The sequence below is a fragment of the Mesoplodon bidens genome (assembly GCF_964165515.1).
Source record: "Mesoplodon bidens genome assembly, chromosome: 16".
Taxonomy (NCBI): domain Eukaryota; kingdom Metazoa; phylum Chordata; class Mammalia; order Artiodactyla; family Ziphiidae; genus Mesoplodon; species Mesoplodon bidens.
The window spans coordinates 46465499-46481802 of record NC_138173.1 but is presented as its reverse complement, the minus strand read 5'-3'; the positions used below and the strand labels follow the sequence as shown (position 1 = coordinate 46481802).

Here is a 16304-nt window from a genome sequence, read left to right as displayed (position 1 = left end):
ATACAAAAAATGTTCAAGGGGTGTTCCAGTTTTTCACTGTACTTAACTTATTGACTAGAACCTTGCTCAGCATAAAGAGACCATATGTTAGAAACCAGAAAATATATTTTTAAGCAAACTATATTCAGATGTCATTACAGACTTCTGCTTGTGGCCTAAATGGGGTAGCAAGGGCTAGATTCCTTCAGCTGCCTGAAACAAGCAAACAAACAAAAAATAGGCAAAATGTATGAAGAATGGTATTCAAGATAATGGACATCAGGCAAAAAAGCCCAGCTGAAATATGGGAAACAAACAAGATAAGCTCTACAATTGCCCCAAGTTACTGTTTTGAGAGGCTTTCCATGCAGCAGAGTAATACAGAGCAGCTGAAACTCACTTGGCAGACATCCTAAGTTGAAGAGAACAAACTAAGCCTGAGGAGGCCAACACAGCTAGCTTTTGTTGAACAAGTTATCAGAGAAGAGAAAGGTAAACAGAGAAAGAAAACTCCAGAGATCTACAGAGAGACCCTTCAAGTGTTCAACTTAGTAATGATCAGTGAGTATGAATGTGATTAAATACCCAGGAGTGGGGAAAAAAATCATCTGAAAGGATTAGAGAAAGCAGTAGATGTTCCTACCAGCTAGACAAGAAAAACTCATAATCATGGGGTATTGGTTAAAGCACTCAGGAAAGCCTTGCCTCTGTAGAGGAGAATAATTAGTGCTAAACTGAGCACTGTTCCAGTTCCACCTAACAAATCACAAAAGCAAGATACAAAAGTCAAATTGTTTCCATGTAACAACTGCATTCCAGAACAAAGTTCAAGGAGAGTTATAGGAATGAAAAAATATCTAGCACCCAACAAAGTAAAATTTTCAATGCCTGATATTCAACGTAAGATACTGGGCATGTAAAGAGTCAGGAAAACACATACCATAATGAGAATAATCAATCAAAACCAACCCAACACTGACAAACATGTTAAAATTAGCATAGGAGAACTTCAAAACAATTATTACAGAGTGTGTATTCTACACGTTCAAAAAGTTAACTAGACTGTGGAAGATAAAAAAATGTCTAAAATTGAAATTCTAGACGTGAAAACTATAATGTCTGAGGTGAAAAAATACACTGAATGGTATTAACAGCAGATTTGACACTGTAGAAGAAAAGATTAGTAAACCTGGGGCATAGAAATAAGACATAAACAAAATGAAAATGGAGAAAATTAAAATTTTATTTAATAAAAAGAACATAAGTGAGCTGTAGGACAACTTCAAGCAGCCTAGTGTATGGGTAACAAGACTCCCTGAAGGAGAAGAGAGAGAGGATGGGCCAGTAAAAATATATGAAGAAAAAACTGACAACATGCTATACAGCCTATGAAAACTATAAACACATAGATCCAAAAAGCTCAAAAAACCTCCAAACACAACAAACATGAAGAAAATTAACCAAGAAACATCATAATTAAATTGCACAAAACCAGTGATCAAAAGGATATCTTAAAAGCAATCAGACAAAAAAGACACATTATATACAGAGAGATAAAGATGAGAATGGTATTACAATTCTAATTGGAAATACTGAAAGGGAGAAGGCAGTGAAGCAAAAATATTTAAAATATTGAAAGAAAATAACTGTTAAGCTAGAATTCTATACCAAGCAAAAATATTTTTAAAAAAAAACAAGGGCAAAAATTTTAGCATAAAAAGTTGAAAGCATTCATCACTAGCAGACTCGTACTATAGCAAATATTGAAGGAAATCTTTCAGGCAGATGAAATATGATACCAGACAGAAATACAGATCTACAAAAAGAAATGAACACTACCAGAAATGGTAACAACACAAGTAAATACATAGTATTTCTTTATTATTTAAAACTCCTTAAAACATAAGCCTTTTAAACAAAAAACAAACAAACAAACAGTGTATTGTGAGATTTATAAAACAGGTAAAAGTAAGCTATATGATAATAATAATATAAGTCCAAAAGGGTAGAAATGGAAGTACACTATTATATATTCTTATACTATACTATACACCAAATGGTATAATATCAGTTCAGGTTGACTGTGATCATTTAAAGATGTATATTACAAATCCTTAAGCAATTAATAAAATAACAAAACAAAGAGCCAACAAAGCTACAAAACAAAGAGTCAACAAAGCTAATGAGCTAACAAAGCAGATAAAACTGAATCAAAAAAGTATTTGATTAATCCAAAAGGAGACTAAAAAAGAAATAAAGATCAGATGGTAAAAGTAGAAAAAGAGCAAAATGATATAATCAAACTTAACCACATCAGTAATCACATTAAATATAAATTATCTAAACACCCAACTGAAAGGCAGGGATTGTCAGATTGGCTAACAAAGCAATACCCAATTATATGCTGCCTATAAGAAAAGTACTTCAAATATGAAGACACAAATTAGTTTAAAGTAAAAGAACAGGAAACATAAACAATGTTACTACTACCCAATAGAAAGTTGGAATGATTATAGTAAGATTAGACAAAACAGATTTCAGAGCAAAGAATATTACCAGGAATAAAGTCACTTAATAATTATAAAGAGGCCAATTATTTAATAGGATGTAATAATGCTAAATGTTTATGCACCTAAAAACAGAACTTTAAAATACATAAAGCAAAAGCCAATAAAACTGTAAAAAGAAATGGACAAATCCAAGTTTAGTTATATATTTCAATACCCCTCTCTTAATAATTGATAGAATAAATAGGTAGGAAATCAACAAGGATATAGTAGACTTGAACAACTCTATTAAACAACTTGACCTATTGGACATTTAAAAACACTGTCAAAAAATAGCAGAATATACACCCTCTTCAAGAACACACAGAACGTTTGTCAAAATAAACCATATTCTGGGCCATAAAATAAGTTTCAGTACACTTCAAAGGATTCAAGGCATACAAAGTATATCTAGGACCACAAGCGAATTAAATTAAAAATCATTAACAGAAAGATCTCTGGAATCCACCCCCAATATTTAAAAAATAAATAACACACTTCTAAGTTATTCATAGGTCAAAGATGAAAAGTAAAATTAGGAAGTATTTCAACTGAATGAAAATGAAAAGACAGCATATCAGAATTTGGGGGATGTCACTGAAGCAGTACTTAGGGGAAATTGATGGCACATGATGCCTATATCAGAAAAGAAGGAACACCTCAAAGCAATGACCTCAGCTTCCACCTTAAGAAACCAGAAAAAGAAGAGACAATTAATTACAGTTAGCAAAAGAAAAGAAATAATAAAGATCAAAGATGAAATCAACAATTTAAAAAATCAATAAAACAAAAAGCTGGTTCTTTGATAAGATCAATAAAATTGATAAATATCTATCAGACTAAGCAGGGAAAAAGACAGAAGATGTAAATTACCAATATCAGGAATGAAAGAGCTAGCATCACTACAGATTATACAGATATTAAAAGAATGAGAATGGAATACTGTGAACAAGATGCTAATAAATTCAATAACTTATGAGGAACTGAACAAATTCCTTGAAAGATACAAATTACCAAACCTCATTCAAGAAAAAAATAATCTGAACAACTCTATATCTATTAAAGAAATTAAAACTGTACTTAAAAACTTTCCCCCCAAAATAAAACTGTATGCCCAGATGGCTTCAAAACATTAAAGGATAAATTATACTAATTCTGTAGAAACTCTACTAAAACATTGGAGAGGAGGAAATACTGCCCAACACATTCTATCCGGCCAGCATTACTCTAACACCAAAATTAAAGAAAGACACTGCAAGAACAGAAAACTACAGATATCAACCCTCATGAACACAGAAGCAAAAATTGTAAACAAAATTTTATCTAATCAAATCCATTAATTTGTAAAATATATAATCCATCATAACCAAATGGGTTTTATTCCAGGAATAGAGTTGGTTTAACATTTCAAAATCAATCAATGTAGTTCACCATATTAACAAAAAACATATAATCAATCTCAATAGATGGAGAACAAACAAAATCCAACATCTATTCCTGAGGTAAACAAGCAAACAAACAAAAACTCTCAGCAAATTAATAATAGACAACATCTATGAAGAGATGATAGCTAACATAATACTTAATAGTGAAAGACTGAATGCTTTCTCTCCAAGATAAGAATACAATAGGGATAGCTTCTCTCATCACTTCCAATCAGAATTACACTGGAGTTTCTAGCCAATGCAACTAGTCAAGGAAAAGAAAAATAAGCAGGTAAACCAGGGAGAAAGATAAGGAAAAATAAAGAAAAGTTATTAGTTCTGGGCAAAACAAAACAATGAGAAAAGGGAAACAATGAGAAAATGGAGAAGTGAAATCACAAAGGGGAACAAATTCCCATAATTATGTCTAGGTAATGTATGTAAAGACATCAGCTTCATATTTTTGAGCTATCTAGGAACTGAGTGATAAAATACTATGAAGGAGATAAATACAAATTATAAAAAACTTAGTGAGAGAACAATTTAAAATACTGCTTTTACTAATTTCAACATAGCATTCTTTGGGAAATATTAATATATTCCCTGAAGTGGATGGATAAACTACAAAAATCTAGTACAGGTGTAAAATACAGCCTTAACATTTCTTCTTTAAATTCCATAGTCTAATGTTTATTTCATTAATGTTAAAACAAAAATAAAGAGTAAAGTAGCCTCAAAAGCTATAAAATTATGAAACACAGAATCTCAAAGCCGGAAAGAGCCTCTTTCAAAAAGAAAGAAAACGGAGGCCAAAGGAAGAGCAGATCTACCAAGTTTATAAAATTATGTGAAGTAATCGAAAAAGCTGTGACACAACCCAAACATTAATCAGTTGTATGACTTCAAGATGAATTTTACTGTCTCTGGATCTGAGTTTTCTATACCTTTAAAATAAGGAGTTAGGCCAATTGATCTCTAAATTCTCTTCATTTTTGAAAGTCTAAGACCCTATGAGTCTAAACAAAATCATAAGCTAAAGAACATAAACAATGAGACAAATACCTTTTTAATTCAGAGGAAAATTTTTTTAATTATTTTATCTGAACTGAAGACACTAAGGAAGGTTCTTATTCATTGATTAACCTGAATATTAATTTCAGTTGTCTATTTTATTTAAGATAAGCTTAAGTATAAGACAATTATGAAGTGTAATTTTCATTCTGTACCTTGTTTGAGCGTAATGACACTCGACCTCCACAACGCGCACAGAACTTTGTTTGGCAATATGAACAGTTATGGCCACATCCATCAGCAAACTTTGTTTTGTGGCAGATACCACAGGTTGGAGCATCACCTTTCTGTTCTTGCTGCTGCTGTGATTCTTCTCCCATCTTCTTTACCTGCTCCTTATACATTTCAAACTGCTGATGAAGTTTTCTGCAGAGAACACAGATAAGAAAAATTTGGTTTCCTGATGTCTCAAAAATAATAATAATAATTACCACAATCTATGGACACAATTTTATATCCAAAAAAAATCCATAGGAGAATACAGAATAAACATTTAATTTTCTGTTTATAGAATAACATCATTTATGGCACATCACATCATAAAAGTGTTGTAACTAGTTCTGCCTTCTGATATACATGCTAATTTAAGAAACAATACAATTAAGATACTTATTTGAACTGTAATTGTAAAATTTCTACCAACGATTTGCAATATATTTTCAATCATATACCGTAAAATATTTACAATGTTATTTTTCAACCGTCTAGCTTCACAAAAAGACTGATTTGACTTACACAGTGAAACCAAAACCTAAGAACTTCAAATCATTGAGACAGAAGCTCAACTGGAATGATCTTAAGAATCCAAACAGATGGGAAAACATTGGATGAGTGGTCTCACTAACTGTTTAAATCTATTCAATAGTCTTGACATTAGTTGGCTGCAAAGACACTATGAAAGGATAAACACACATACAATAGAACAGAACAGAGTCCAGAATAGTCCAACACTTAAATGGTCATTACTTTTTTAAAAAGATGCCAAGGTAAATCAATGATAAAGAATAGCCCTTTAAAGCAACAGAAAATTCATGTGTAAAAAAAGTAACTGGACATCCATGTGTAAAAAAATGAACCTCACTCAACTCATACCTCACACCTATACAAAAATTAACTAAATGTATTACAGAACTGTAAACAGTAGATTACAGAACTAAATAAAATGACTAAAACTATAAAACTTCTAGATAAAACATTGACAGAAAGTGAGGCCTTGGGTTAAACAAAGACTACTTAGCTAGATTAGGCAAGCATACCTTCAATAGAATCTAAAAGGCATGAACCAGAAAGCAACCAACGGCAGTATATAAATGAATGAGCATAGCTGTGTTCCAATAAAATATTATTTATGGGCACTGAAAACAGGCAGTGGGCCAGATTTGGCCTATGGGTCGCAGATTGCCCACTTTTAAATGATATGATTTCATTTATATAACATTCTGAAAGTGGCAAAATTATTAGGGCAGAAATCAGAACAATGGTTGCTAGGGGCGGGAGTAGAGCAAGAGGATTAACTACAAATGGACACAAGGAACGTTTGGAGGTGAAGGAAATAGTCTGTCTTGATTATGGCGGTAGATATTTAACTGTATGTTTTCCAGAATTCAATGCAGTGTATGTCTTAAAGGTGAATTTTACTGCAAATAAACTATACCTCAAATAAGCCTGACTTTTAAAAAAGTTAGTTTCAAAGTGCTAACCTAAAGTCAGTAGGTAGATTAAAAATAGATCTATGTAAGTCCTTTTACCTACTTACCCACAAAAGCAGACTTCCTTTTTCACACCTAATATTAGTAAATTCAAATAGCCGTGCCAGTTTTCTCAATTTTTTTCTATAACTTCAGACAACATACTGTTTTTCCCTGATGATCTCCCACCAGGTTTAAGTGAATCTCTGTTAACACAAAATAAGCACCACTACAGGAAACTCAAGCTCATAAACATGTACCAGAGCAAGCATGATTTTAAGTGGACCACTGAATGAACTCTGCATCATAGCTTCTCCCAACCATTTAGGGGAACTATCTTTCTATGTGTGAGGTATATTATACATTTCTACTGTATACCTGTGTACACACTTATGATCTCTGGCATATCTTTCAGCACATGGCTGAACCCCACTGGGAAACAGAGAAAGAAGAAGAAAATTAGAGTAATGCTTTGTTTTAGTTCTAGAGGCACTGGAGTACTAGGCAAGTTACCAAGTCACACTGGAACAAAAAGCAGAAATCTAGTTAAGTCAATTGTTCTACGATATAGTGCCTCAAGGGAAGTAGAAACCCCATTTCACAAACAGGGAGAAGGCCAATCACATTAGCAGAAAAATTAGTAATTATGTATCCCAAAGTGCTAGATTAGAGCTATTTAAAACTCTTTTACATAACAACTGTAGTAATCCCAGAGAATACAGCAGTAGGATAGGATCAAATCTTCCCAGCTGTAGGGAGCAAAGAGAGAGAGAGAAGCCGAAATTCAGATAGGACTAGACTACAACAGCTTGAGGCGATAAGAGAGGACTTACAGAGAGATTTTGTGTATTCATCCTTCCAGTCCTATAATATGAGAAACTACCATATGTAGAAGTGGTGGTGTACAGGTAGATTCGGGAGCTAAATTATACTCCTTGCCAAAAAGAGCATTTCTTCCCTTCCCATTTATAAATAGGCCAAATTCTATCTCTGCTTCCTCACCCCAGTCACTCTTCAATCAATCTAATCTAATTTCCAGTCTACTTCTTAATTCTCACAAAGTTTACCAAGGATCTCCCTTGGTATCTAAAACTAGTATCTAAAACTAATGGACAAATTTTTTTAGTCTCCATCTTACTGAGTTCTCAACAATACTTGAAATTATGTCCACATGCCCACTGGGCTTTCATTACACTCTCTTGGTTTTCCTCCTGTATCTGCCTTTCATTTTCTTTCTCCTTTGAAGGTCAAGACTCAGGCCCCTCTTCTCTTTCCATTCTATGTCTTCTTAGGCAATCATACCCACACCTAAGACTTCAATTTCCACCTATATATAAATTACTTATAAATGTAAATCCTCAGCTCAAACTTCTCCTCTGAGCTTCAATATTCAATTGCCTACTTGACATCTCTATTTGGAAGTCTCAATGCCAGTTGGAATTCAGTGCGTATCAAAGCAAACTCCTAATTTTCCTATTAAACTAAATTCCCTTCCAGTGTTCCTTCCAGTGCACAATTTCATTGAATTGTGCCACCATTTAATTATGCAGGCCTGAAATCTAGAATTATTCTAGAAATATCTCCCTCCTTCAAATACATAATTAATCTAAGCCCTTTCAATTTTACTTCTTAAATGTGTCTTGAATCCTTCCGCTTGTCTCTGAATCCATTGTCGATACCATAGGCCTTGTTACCATCAATGCCCACCTAGCCTCCTGGCTAGGCTACTCACATCCACACTTCTCCCCTTCTGCGTACTACAGAAAAATTATCTTGTCATCTCACTGCTTAAAATACGCTAATGGCTTCTGATTGCTTTTAAGAAGAAGACAAGTCTTCTTATGAAGACAAACAAAGCCTTGAATGTTCTCGCACACATTCACCCCTTCAACCTCATTTTTTGCACTGCTTCTTTCCCCTCTTTCTGCTGAAGCCACTCATCCTTTAGACTCACTATGGTGCATCCATTATAGGGCATTTATATTTTATACATGCTCTCACCTCCTCCTAGGATAGATTACAATGCACACCTTTCTTTTAATTTTCTTTCTCTTTTTTTAAACCGGAGGTATCCAAAATAGAGTTGATCATGAGCTTGGTTGCACTGATCCATGCTTGGCTCCCTTTTTAATTAACTATTTTCCCTTCCCCAATGTGACTTCCCTTCCCTCAGGAACCAGTCTTTACATTTTTGTATTAAAATCTAAATAGAATAAACAATAGCTAATGCATATGGTGCTTATTGTGTATCAGGTAGATAGGTACTATTATAAATATTCTACTATTATTCTATCCTACAGAGAAGCTACTTTTACTTACAGTCACACTGCTAGTAAGTAAAGCCAGATCCAAATTCAGTGTTGCTGCAGAATCCAAGCTCCAATAACTATAAGTTTACACATTTTAATGGCTGTATAATGTTCCCTATTTACATTTTATTCATCCCTTTATTTTTTAAAAGTTGGCACTTTATTCTAAAAAAGAATAGATTTATATATATAACTGAATCACTGTGCTGTACATCTGAAACTAACACGATATTGTAAATCAACTATACTTCAATTTAAAAAAAGAATTAGTAAATAAATAAGTTGGCCCTTTATAATTCATTACTGTATATTTCCAATAAATTGTAATATTTCTGTAATGAGATATTTATAAACACATATATGTTTTCCTCTGAGATATGTATACAGAAATATAATAGACATACTCAAGTTCACTAAATATTTCTGAACTTCCCTCCAAATGGCTTAACCCAGTTAGCACACCTGCAAGCAGGGTATGAAGGCTCCAGTTTTCTCTTATCCTTGCCTATACATGATATTATTCAATTTTTAAAATTTTGCAGCTTGGGTAGATATGAACTGATGTTTTATTTTTTTAAGTTCACATTTTTCTGACTCCTAATGAAGTTCAGCCAGTTGAACTGCCCTACCTATGAACTACCTATTCAGGCTGTCCTTTACCAAAACTCTATTGGTTTTCCTGGTGGGGCGGGGGTGGGGTGGGGAGTTATGGGGTTGTTTATTTGTTTTTGCTGATTTGCAGAAGAACCCTGTAAAGCCTATATGTTAATTCTTTATAAGCTGAGCATAGCAAATGTCCTAGTCGGACAAATAACGGCTAATTCTGTTCTTTGTTAAGCAGAATTCTTTAATTTTGTTGCATTCTAATACATCAGTTTCTCCCTGCATGGTTCCTGGTTTTGGTGGCTGGCTATAATAAAAATCCTTACTTACCCCTGAGTCAGTCACAAAAAATTCTACAGTTTCTTCTATAGCTTTATAATTTTGCCTCTCACATTTAGGCTTTTAATCGATCTAAAGTTTATTTTTATATGTGATGTGATGCAAGAACTTAATTTTAATCTTTTCCGTATAGAGACTATTTTCCCAGCACCATTATCTATCATATACTTAGTTCTCACATGTGCAAATGTCTATTTATGGACTCTGCATTCTATTTCATTGGGTTTTTTGTTTGTTCCACTCCAAAACAACACTGTCAGAACCAAACTCCAAATACAATGAAAGGTCTAAACAATCTTAAATATATAAGCTTATATATTTAAGTTTATAAATATAAAGGTAAATACATAAGTTTCCAGTGATATAAATCAGAGGTAAGCAAACTTTTTCTGCAAAGGTCCAGATAGTAGATATTATAAGCCTTGTGGACCATAGGGTCTCTGTCACAGCTACTCAATTTTGCCAAAGGGATGTGAGAGTAGCCATAGATAAACAAATAAATGAGCCTGACTGTGTTCCAATAAAAGTTTATTTACAAAAACAGGCAGCAGGCAGGATTTGACCCATAGGTCATATTTTGCAGATCCCTGATACAGATAAAAGAGTCAAAGATGTACTCATATTTAATTTAAAACTTTTATGACAAATAAATATTTAAAAGACATATACAACAATATATCAATTTAGAAATATTGCTTTTTCCACTTTCTTATTTCAAAAAGCTGTTTTATCCCAATTTTTCATGTCTATTTTCTCCATCCTCACCAAAGCAACTCATTGAACTGTTTTCCAAAGTAAAATTTCTTCACTTCTGAGTTCTTTAAGAAAACAGAAATTTTTCAATCTGTTAGCTCCTAGTAATCCTGCTGTGCCTGGTAATTTTATGCCCAGCCACATAGGTTTTTGTTGCTGTTGGTGTTTTCCCATTCATCTTAGAAGTGTACTTTCATGATTTCCATAACACTAACTTTCATTAGATAATGAGTTTGAAGTTGTGCTTTCTACAAGTTCATGGCATGCAGTTATAAAATGTGATCATTAAATGCAGTCACACACGTTATAGAGTGCTTTTCAACCTGCAGAGTGCAACCCAATATAAGGACATAAACTCAATTTAGCAGGCCAAGACTCATGATTATTAATGAAATAGAATAGATCACAGCATTGGAAAGAGTACAAGTAAGATTTCATATAAATCTTGTTTCTATTACACATATATATGTATATTTCTATGTAGGTATGTGTATACTGGGTTATAGTGCAAAATATATTTCTTTTTATGGATGGAAGTTTTTTTTAAAAGTATAAAAGCCACTGCTTTACTAATCCGCTGACAGAACGGACTAATGTCCTTTTATTAAAAAAAAGAATAAACATATGTCACATAGATGGCCATCCCAGTCACAGAGCAGGTCTCTCCTCTGAACTTCTAAATGGCTGCCTAAGTGACTATTACAACTCTACTGTTTTTCTAAAATACAAATCTGATCATATCATCCTGTTCCTCTCCCTGGAATGCCTTTTCTCCCTTTCTTGGCCAGATGCAGAGGCACCAAAACATCAAACAGTAGTGCATGCTCAAGAAACGGTATCTATAGCATTATCAAATAAATAAGTAGGAAGCTAGAGACATAGACACGCTGACATAGTAACTAGATTTAACATTTGAAAATATTTTTAAATAGCTGAAGTACTTCACTTTCACAAATAACTACAAAATTTTCCAAAGTAATAAGAAAAAATAATGGCATCAGAATGTATATCACAGCACTATTCATAGCCAAAAACTGGAAACAACTGCAATGTACAGAAATAGTAAAACATAAATGAACTGTAGTATATTCAGATACTAGAGTACCATACAATCAAGAGAATGAATGAAATACAACTATATGCAATCATATGAATGGATCTCACAAACACGTTAAGCAAAATAATATAGACATAATATACCATATGATTCTATTTGTATGAAGTCTAAATATAAGTAGGCAAAAATAATATGTGGTGCTAGAAAAAATTCAAGATAAAAGCCACCCCTTGGGTTGGTAGACAGTCCTCCCTGGAAGGGAGCATAAGGAAGAGATCCTGGAGGGCTGGTAATGTTCTGCTTCTTGCTTTCAGTGGTGATTTTCAGATATATTCACTGTCTGACAATTCAATGAGCTGTATATTTTCAAATTGTGCACTTTTCACTACATATGTTATGTTTTAATAAAAACTTTACTTGGCAATAAACACTTTGGTACTTTTATTAATTTTTATAAATGCATTTTCTGAACAAGCTATCTATCATCATAATTTTTCTTTATTTATTGATCCCTTTTCTGAGCCAAAAGGAATTTAAGGTGGTTCTAAGATACATGACAAATGCAGTCAATTTTAGACCACTCAGGTTGAAGACTATCTATGTTGGACCTGGAAACATATTCATGTGCAGGAACTGCCTTCACTATTTCACAAGTCCATATCAACTGCTTTGACCAGTCAAGCGCCAATAAGAAGTACGTAGCTTACAAGAAAACATCTTTGTCCATATCATCCTCAAGCTTCAGAAAAAGTAGAAAAAAAACAAGTGGAATTTTTTAAGTAAAAGTAAATTAACAATATTCTCAATGACCCTGCAATTTCCATTGTCATTAGCCTTCAAAACAATAAAATCAACTTTTGGGGAGATCTATCAGCTTTCCCTTATAAGTTAATAATAGGCTGCCCAGGCATTTAGTATTTCACTTCTGACCCTAGAGTCAGCGTTATTGCAAGTTAACATGATTAAGCACAGCAAAGGAATCATGTGATACACTTAGTCTTAACATCAACAGGTACAAGCAGGATTTCCAAAACATCCTTCTAAGGAACACTCTATGACCTGAAACCTACAGATTTAGTCTTCTGGAAGAGATAGGACAGAAAAACTACCTCAGAGTTATGATGGAAAAGACTGTTAATAAGTCATGTTAACAATTAGCACTTCAACAAAAGCCTCAAAATGTTGATCTTTGGACTTATGTTTCACAATTAAAAAGACACAAACAATTTTGCATGGACTGTTGGAAATCTGCTCCATCAGCAGACCTTAAATAAGAGGAGTCTACAAACAAATGGTCTTTGGAGAGAAAGAGCTAACCAATGACTCTTGGATCAAACAGATGACAAACCAAAGTAGACAGCTTCCATCCAAGAACAGAAGAATGATTTTCTGATATCTCGCTCCTCCCTTTAAAAATTATCCTATTTATTATGTACTTTGTAATCTCTAATGTTCAACTAAGGGTTTCTCAGTATGCTTTCACATATTTTCACTGTTAACCCATTTTTAATCTCCTTTCACTGCCACCTAAGAGAATACAAAAAAATCTCCCTGTAATCCCACTGACAAAATTGAATTGGTATTCCTTGAAACACTACATACAGCAAATTTCTTTCCTTTGAGAGGATACTTCTGTATTTGAATTTTCTTCATATTATTAACCTTACCCTTCAGTATTGTAAAAACTAGATCTTGATCTCAAGTCATTACTTACAGCAGTTTCAGAAGAACCAACAGTACCAAGAACGGGGACTAATACTGGAGTTATCTTTGCTACTACAGCATTCTTTTGGCACGTCTTTATCTTTTGGCATCCTGCAATATCCATCTCATTGCAATAAGTAAAAATCAAATGTAAACTAACTGTACTAGATGTTACTAGTGCTCACTATATAGAGTTGCCTCTCTTCATGAGGACATGGAGTTTCTAGACTTCCTTGCAGTTAGTTAAGAGCCTTGTGACAAGTTCTGGGCAATGAGCTATGAATAAAAGTGACCTATGTCACTTCCTATCTTACACAATTAAGAATAAATGTGTGAGGGCTTCCCTGGTAGCGCAGTGGTTGAGAGTCTGCCTGCCGATGCAGGGGACACAGGTTCGTGCCCCAGTCCGGGAAGATCCCACATGCCACGGAGCAGCTGGGTCAGTGAGCCATGGCCACTGAGCCTGCGCGTCCGGAGCCTGTGCTCCACAACGGGAGAGGCCACAACAGTGAGAGGCCCGCGTACCACAAAAAAAAAAAAAAAAAGAATAAATGAGTGTAAATCTTTCATCATATAAATTTCCCTATAAGTATTGCCTCAGCTTCATCTCCCAAATATTAATATGCTGTATTTTCATTTATTTCTGTTCAAAATATATATGAATTTCCTTTTCTTTTCCTTTGACTCATGGATTATATAATAGTTTCCAAATATTTGGGGAGTTTTAAGATATCTTTCTGTTATTAATAACTAATATAATTTTGGTCATAGCACATAGTTTTATGATTGAGTTCTTTTAAATTTATTCAGACGTTTTTATGGCTCATAGAATATGTTCTATTTTGTAAAATTTCTGTGTGTACTTTAAAAGAATGAGTATTCTGCTGCTGTTGAGTAGAATTGTTCTAAAAAAATTCATTACATTCAGTTGGTTGATAGTATTGTTCAGGTCTTCTGTATACTTACTGATTTTTCTGTCTACTTGTTCTATCAATTATTGAGAGATAGATTTTGTAATCACTGACAATAATTTTAAATGTCTCTATTTCCTCAAAAAAAAAAAAGAATAAATGTGAGTTTTCCATTTTCTCTCTCTTCCTCTGATGCAGCAATCCTGGTAGCTATGTGTTCTAATTGGCTTGCCAACAAGATGGAAGCAGCCTAGATCCGTAAACTGACACTTGGAAGAGAAGCATTCTATAATCCTATAAATAAGTCTTAGCCTTTTCATGGGCTAGTGCCCCTGGGCTGTGACTGTCACAAGTGCTTCTCAGCTTCTTTTCCTGTTTTGGAGAGACAGGAAGGTTAGGGGGACAATAATTGGGTATTTCTCTACTCATGCTGGTTAGGCTCTGGCAAAGTAGTTTCCTTTGAGAATGAAAATCTCTGGGAGTATGTCAAAATGGTTACTTTTTCCATCTCCCTGGTGAAAGTATGAGGGTATTTTTCACTGATCTTTACCTTGAGAACTTGGTAGAGTTCATGGAGGTAAAACTCACAAAACTGGGGTGGGGGATCCCCTAAAGGTGGATTTCCAAGAATTTTTAACTCTTAAGTTAGTCCACACTCAGCCTTCAGTATTTCCTCAATTTCCTACCAGCTCCTAGCTCCGGTGGTTTCTGCTCCCAGGAAGCTGTGATTCTCTTTATTCACCTCTTCTTTCAGTTGTCAGGGCATTGATTTGTCCTGTGTCCTCAATTTTCTGGGATCTAAGAAGAGTTGTTGATTTTCAGTTTGTTCAGCATTTTTCTCATTGTAAGGATGGGAGTGACAGCTTCCAAACTCTTTATATGTCAAAGAGGAAACCAGAAGTCTCCACAATATTGTTTTTAATTACTTATCAGCATGTTTTCCCTCTTGAATATGAAATATTTAAGAGCAGGAACCATAGTCCTTTTATCTCTGGATGCCTAGTACCATGCACAGTGTGAGAATTTTCGGGGCTAAGTCTTGGACCTTCTTTTTTTTTTTTTTTTAAGGCTATTTATTCTTTTTTTTTTTTTAAGACCATACTTCATTCAGATTTCTTTTGCTTTTTTTTTTCCTTAATTTTATTTATTTATTTATGGCTGTGTTGGCTCTTCGTTTCTGTGCGAGGGCTTTCTCTAGTTGCGGCAAGTGGGGGCCACTCCTCATCGCAGTGCACGGGCCTCTCATTATCGCGGCCTCTCTTGTTGCGGAGCACAGGCTCCAGACGCGCAGGCTCAGTAATTGTGGCTCACGGGGCTAGCTGCTCCGCGGCATGTGGGATCTTCCCAGACCAGGGTTTGAACCCATGTCCCCTGCACTGGCAGGCAGATTCTCAACCACTGCACCACCAGGGAAGCCCAGTCTTGGACCTTCTTATCTGCTCTTCATCACATACTCTCTCTCTACGTCATCTTGTCTCCTCTTCTAGTTTTATGCATCATACTGACAACTCTGAAAGTTATATCTACAGCTAATCCACATCTCTCCTTCAAAGCTGGTTAACTTATTAGCATCTTAAACTTTAAAAATTTTAAACTTCAGTTTTAGTTTCTACCTCTAACCTGTTCATCCTTTCCACTTCTTGATCATAGTTAATGGTATCACCACCCAATGAGCTCTTCCAATCAGAAATCTGGCAGTCCTCTTTGGTTCTCTCATCTTCCTTACTAACTTCTTCTAAATCTACTCCACTAATAAATCATGTCATTTCAACCTCCAAATATATCCCCAATCCACTTCCCTCCATCTTCAGTATCATCAACCTGGTCCAAGTCATCATAATCTCTAGCCAAGTTCTTCACAAAAGCCTCCTCATTACTCTCTCGACCTCCAACCTCACTCACTCTACTCATAGAACAGCC

General features: G+C 34.4%; 1 protein-coding gene across 7 annotated transcripts in view; it reads right to left on the bottom strand.

Moving 5' to 3' along the window:
- RIMS2 (regulating synaptic membrane exocytosis 2) overlaps positions 1-16304 on the bottom strand; it is a 568944-nt gene that overhangs the window by 450933 nt on the left and 101707 nt on the right. For all 7 annotated transcript variants that reach the window (XM_081258177.1, XM_081258180.1, XM_081258182.1 and 4 more), the window contains one exon: positions 5176-5386. In XM_081258177.1, coding sequence (XP_081114303.1) covers positions 5176-5386 — 211 coding nt within the window. The remainder of the gene's footprint in view (positions 1-5175; positions 5387-16304) is intronic.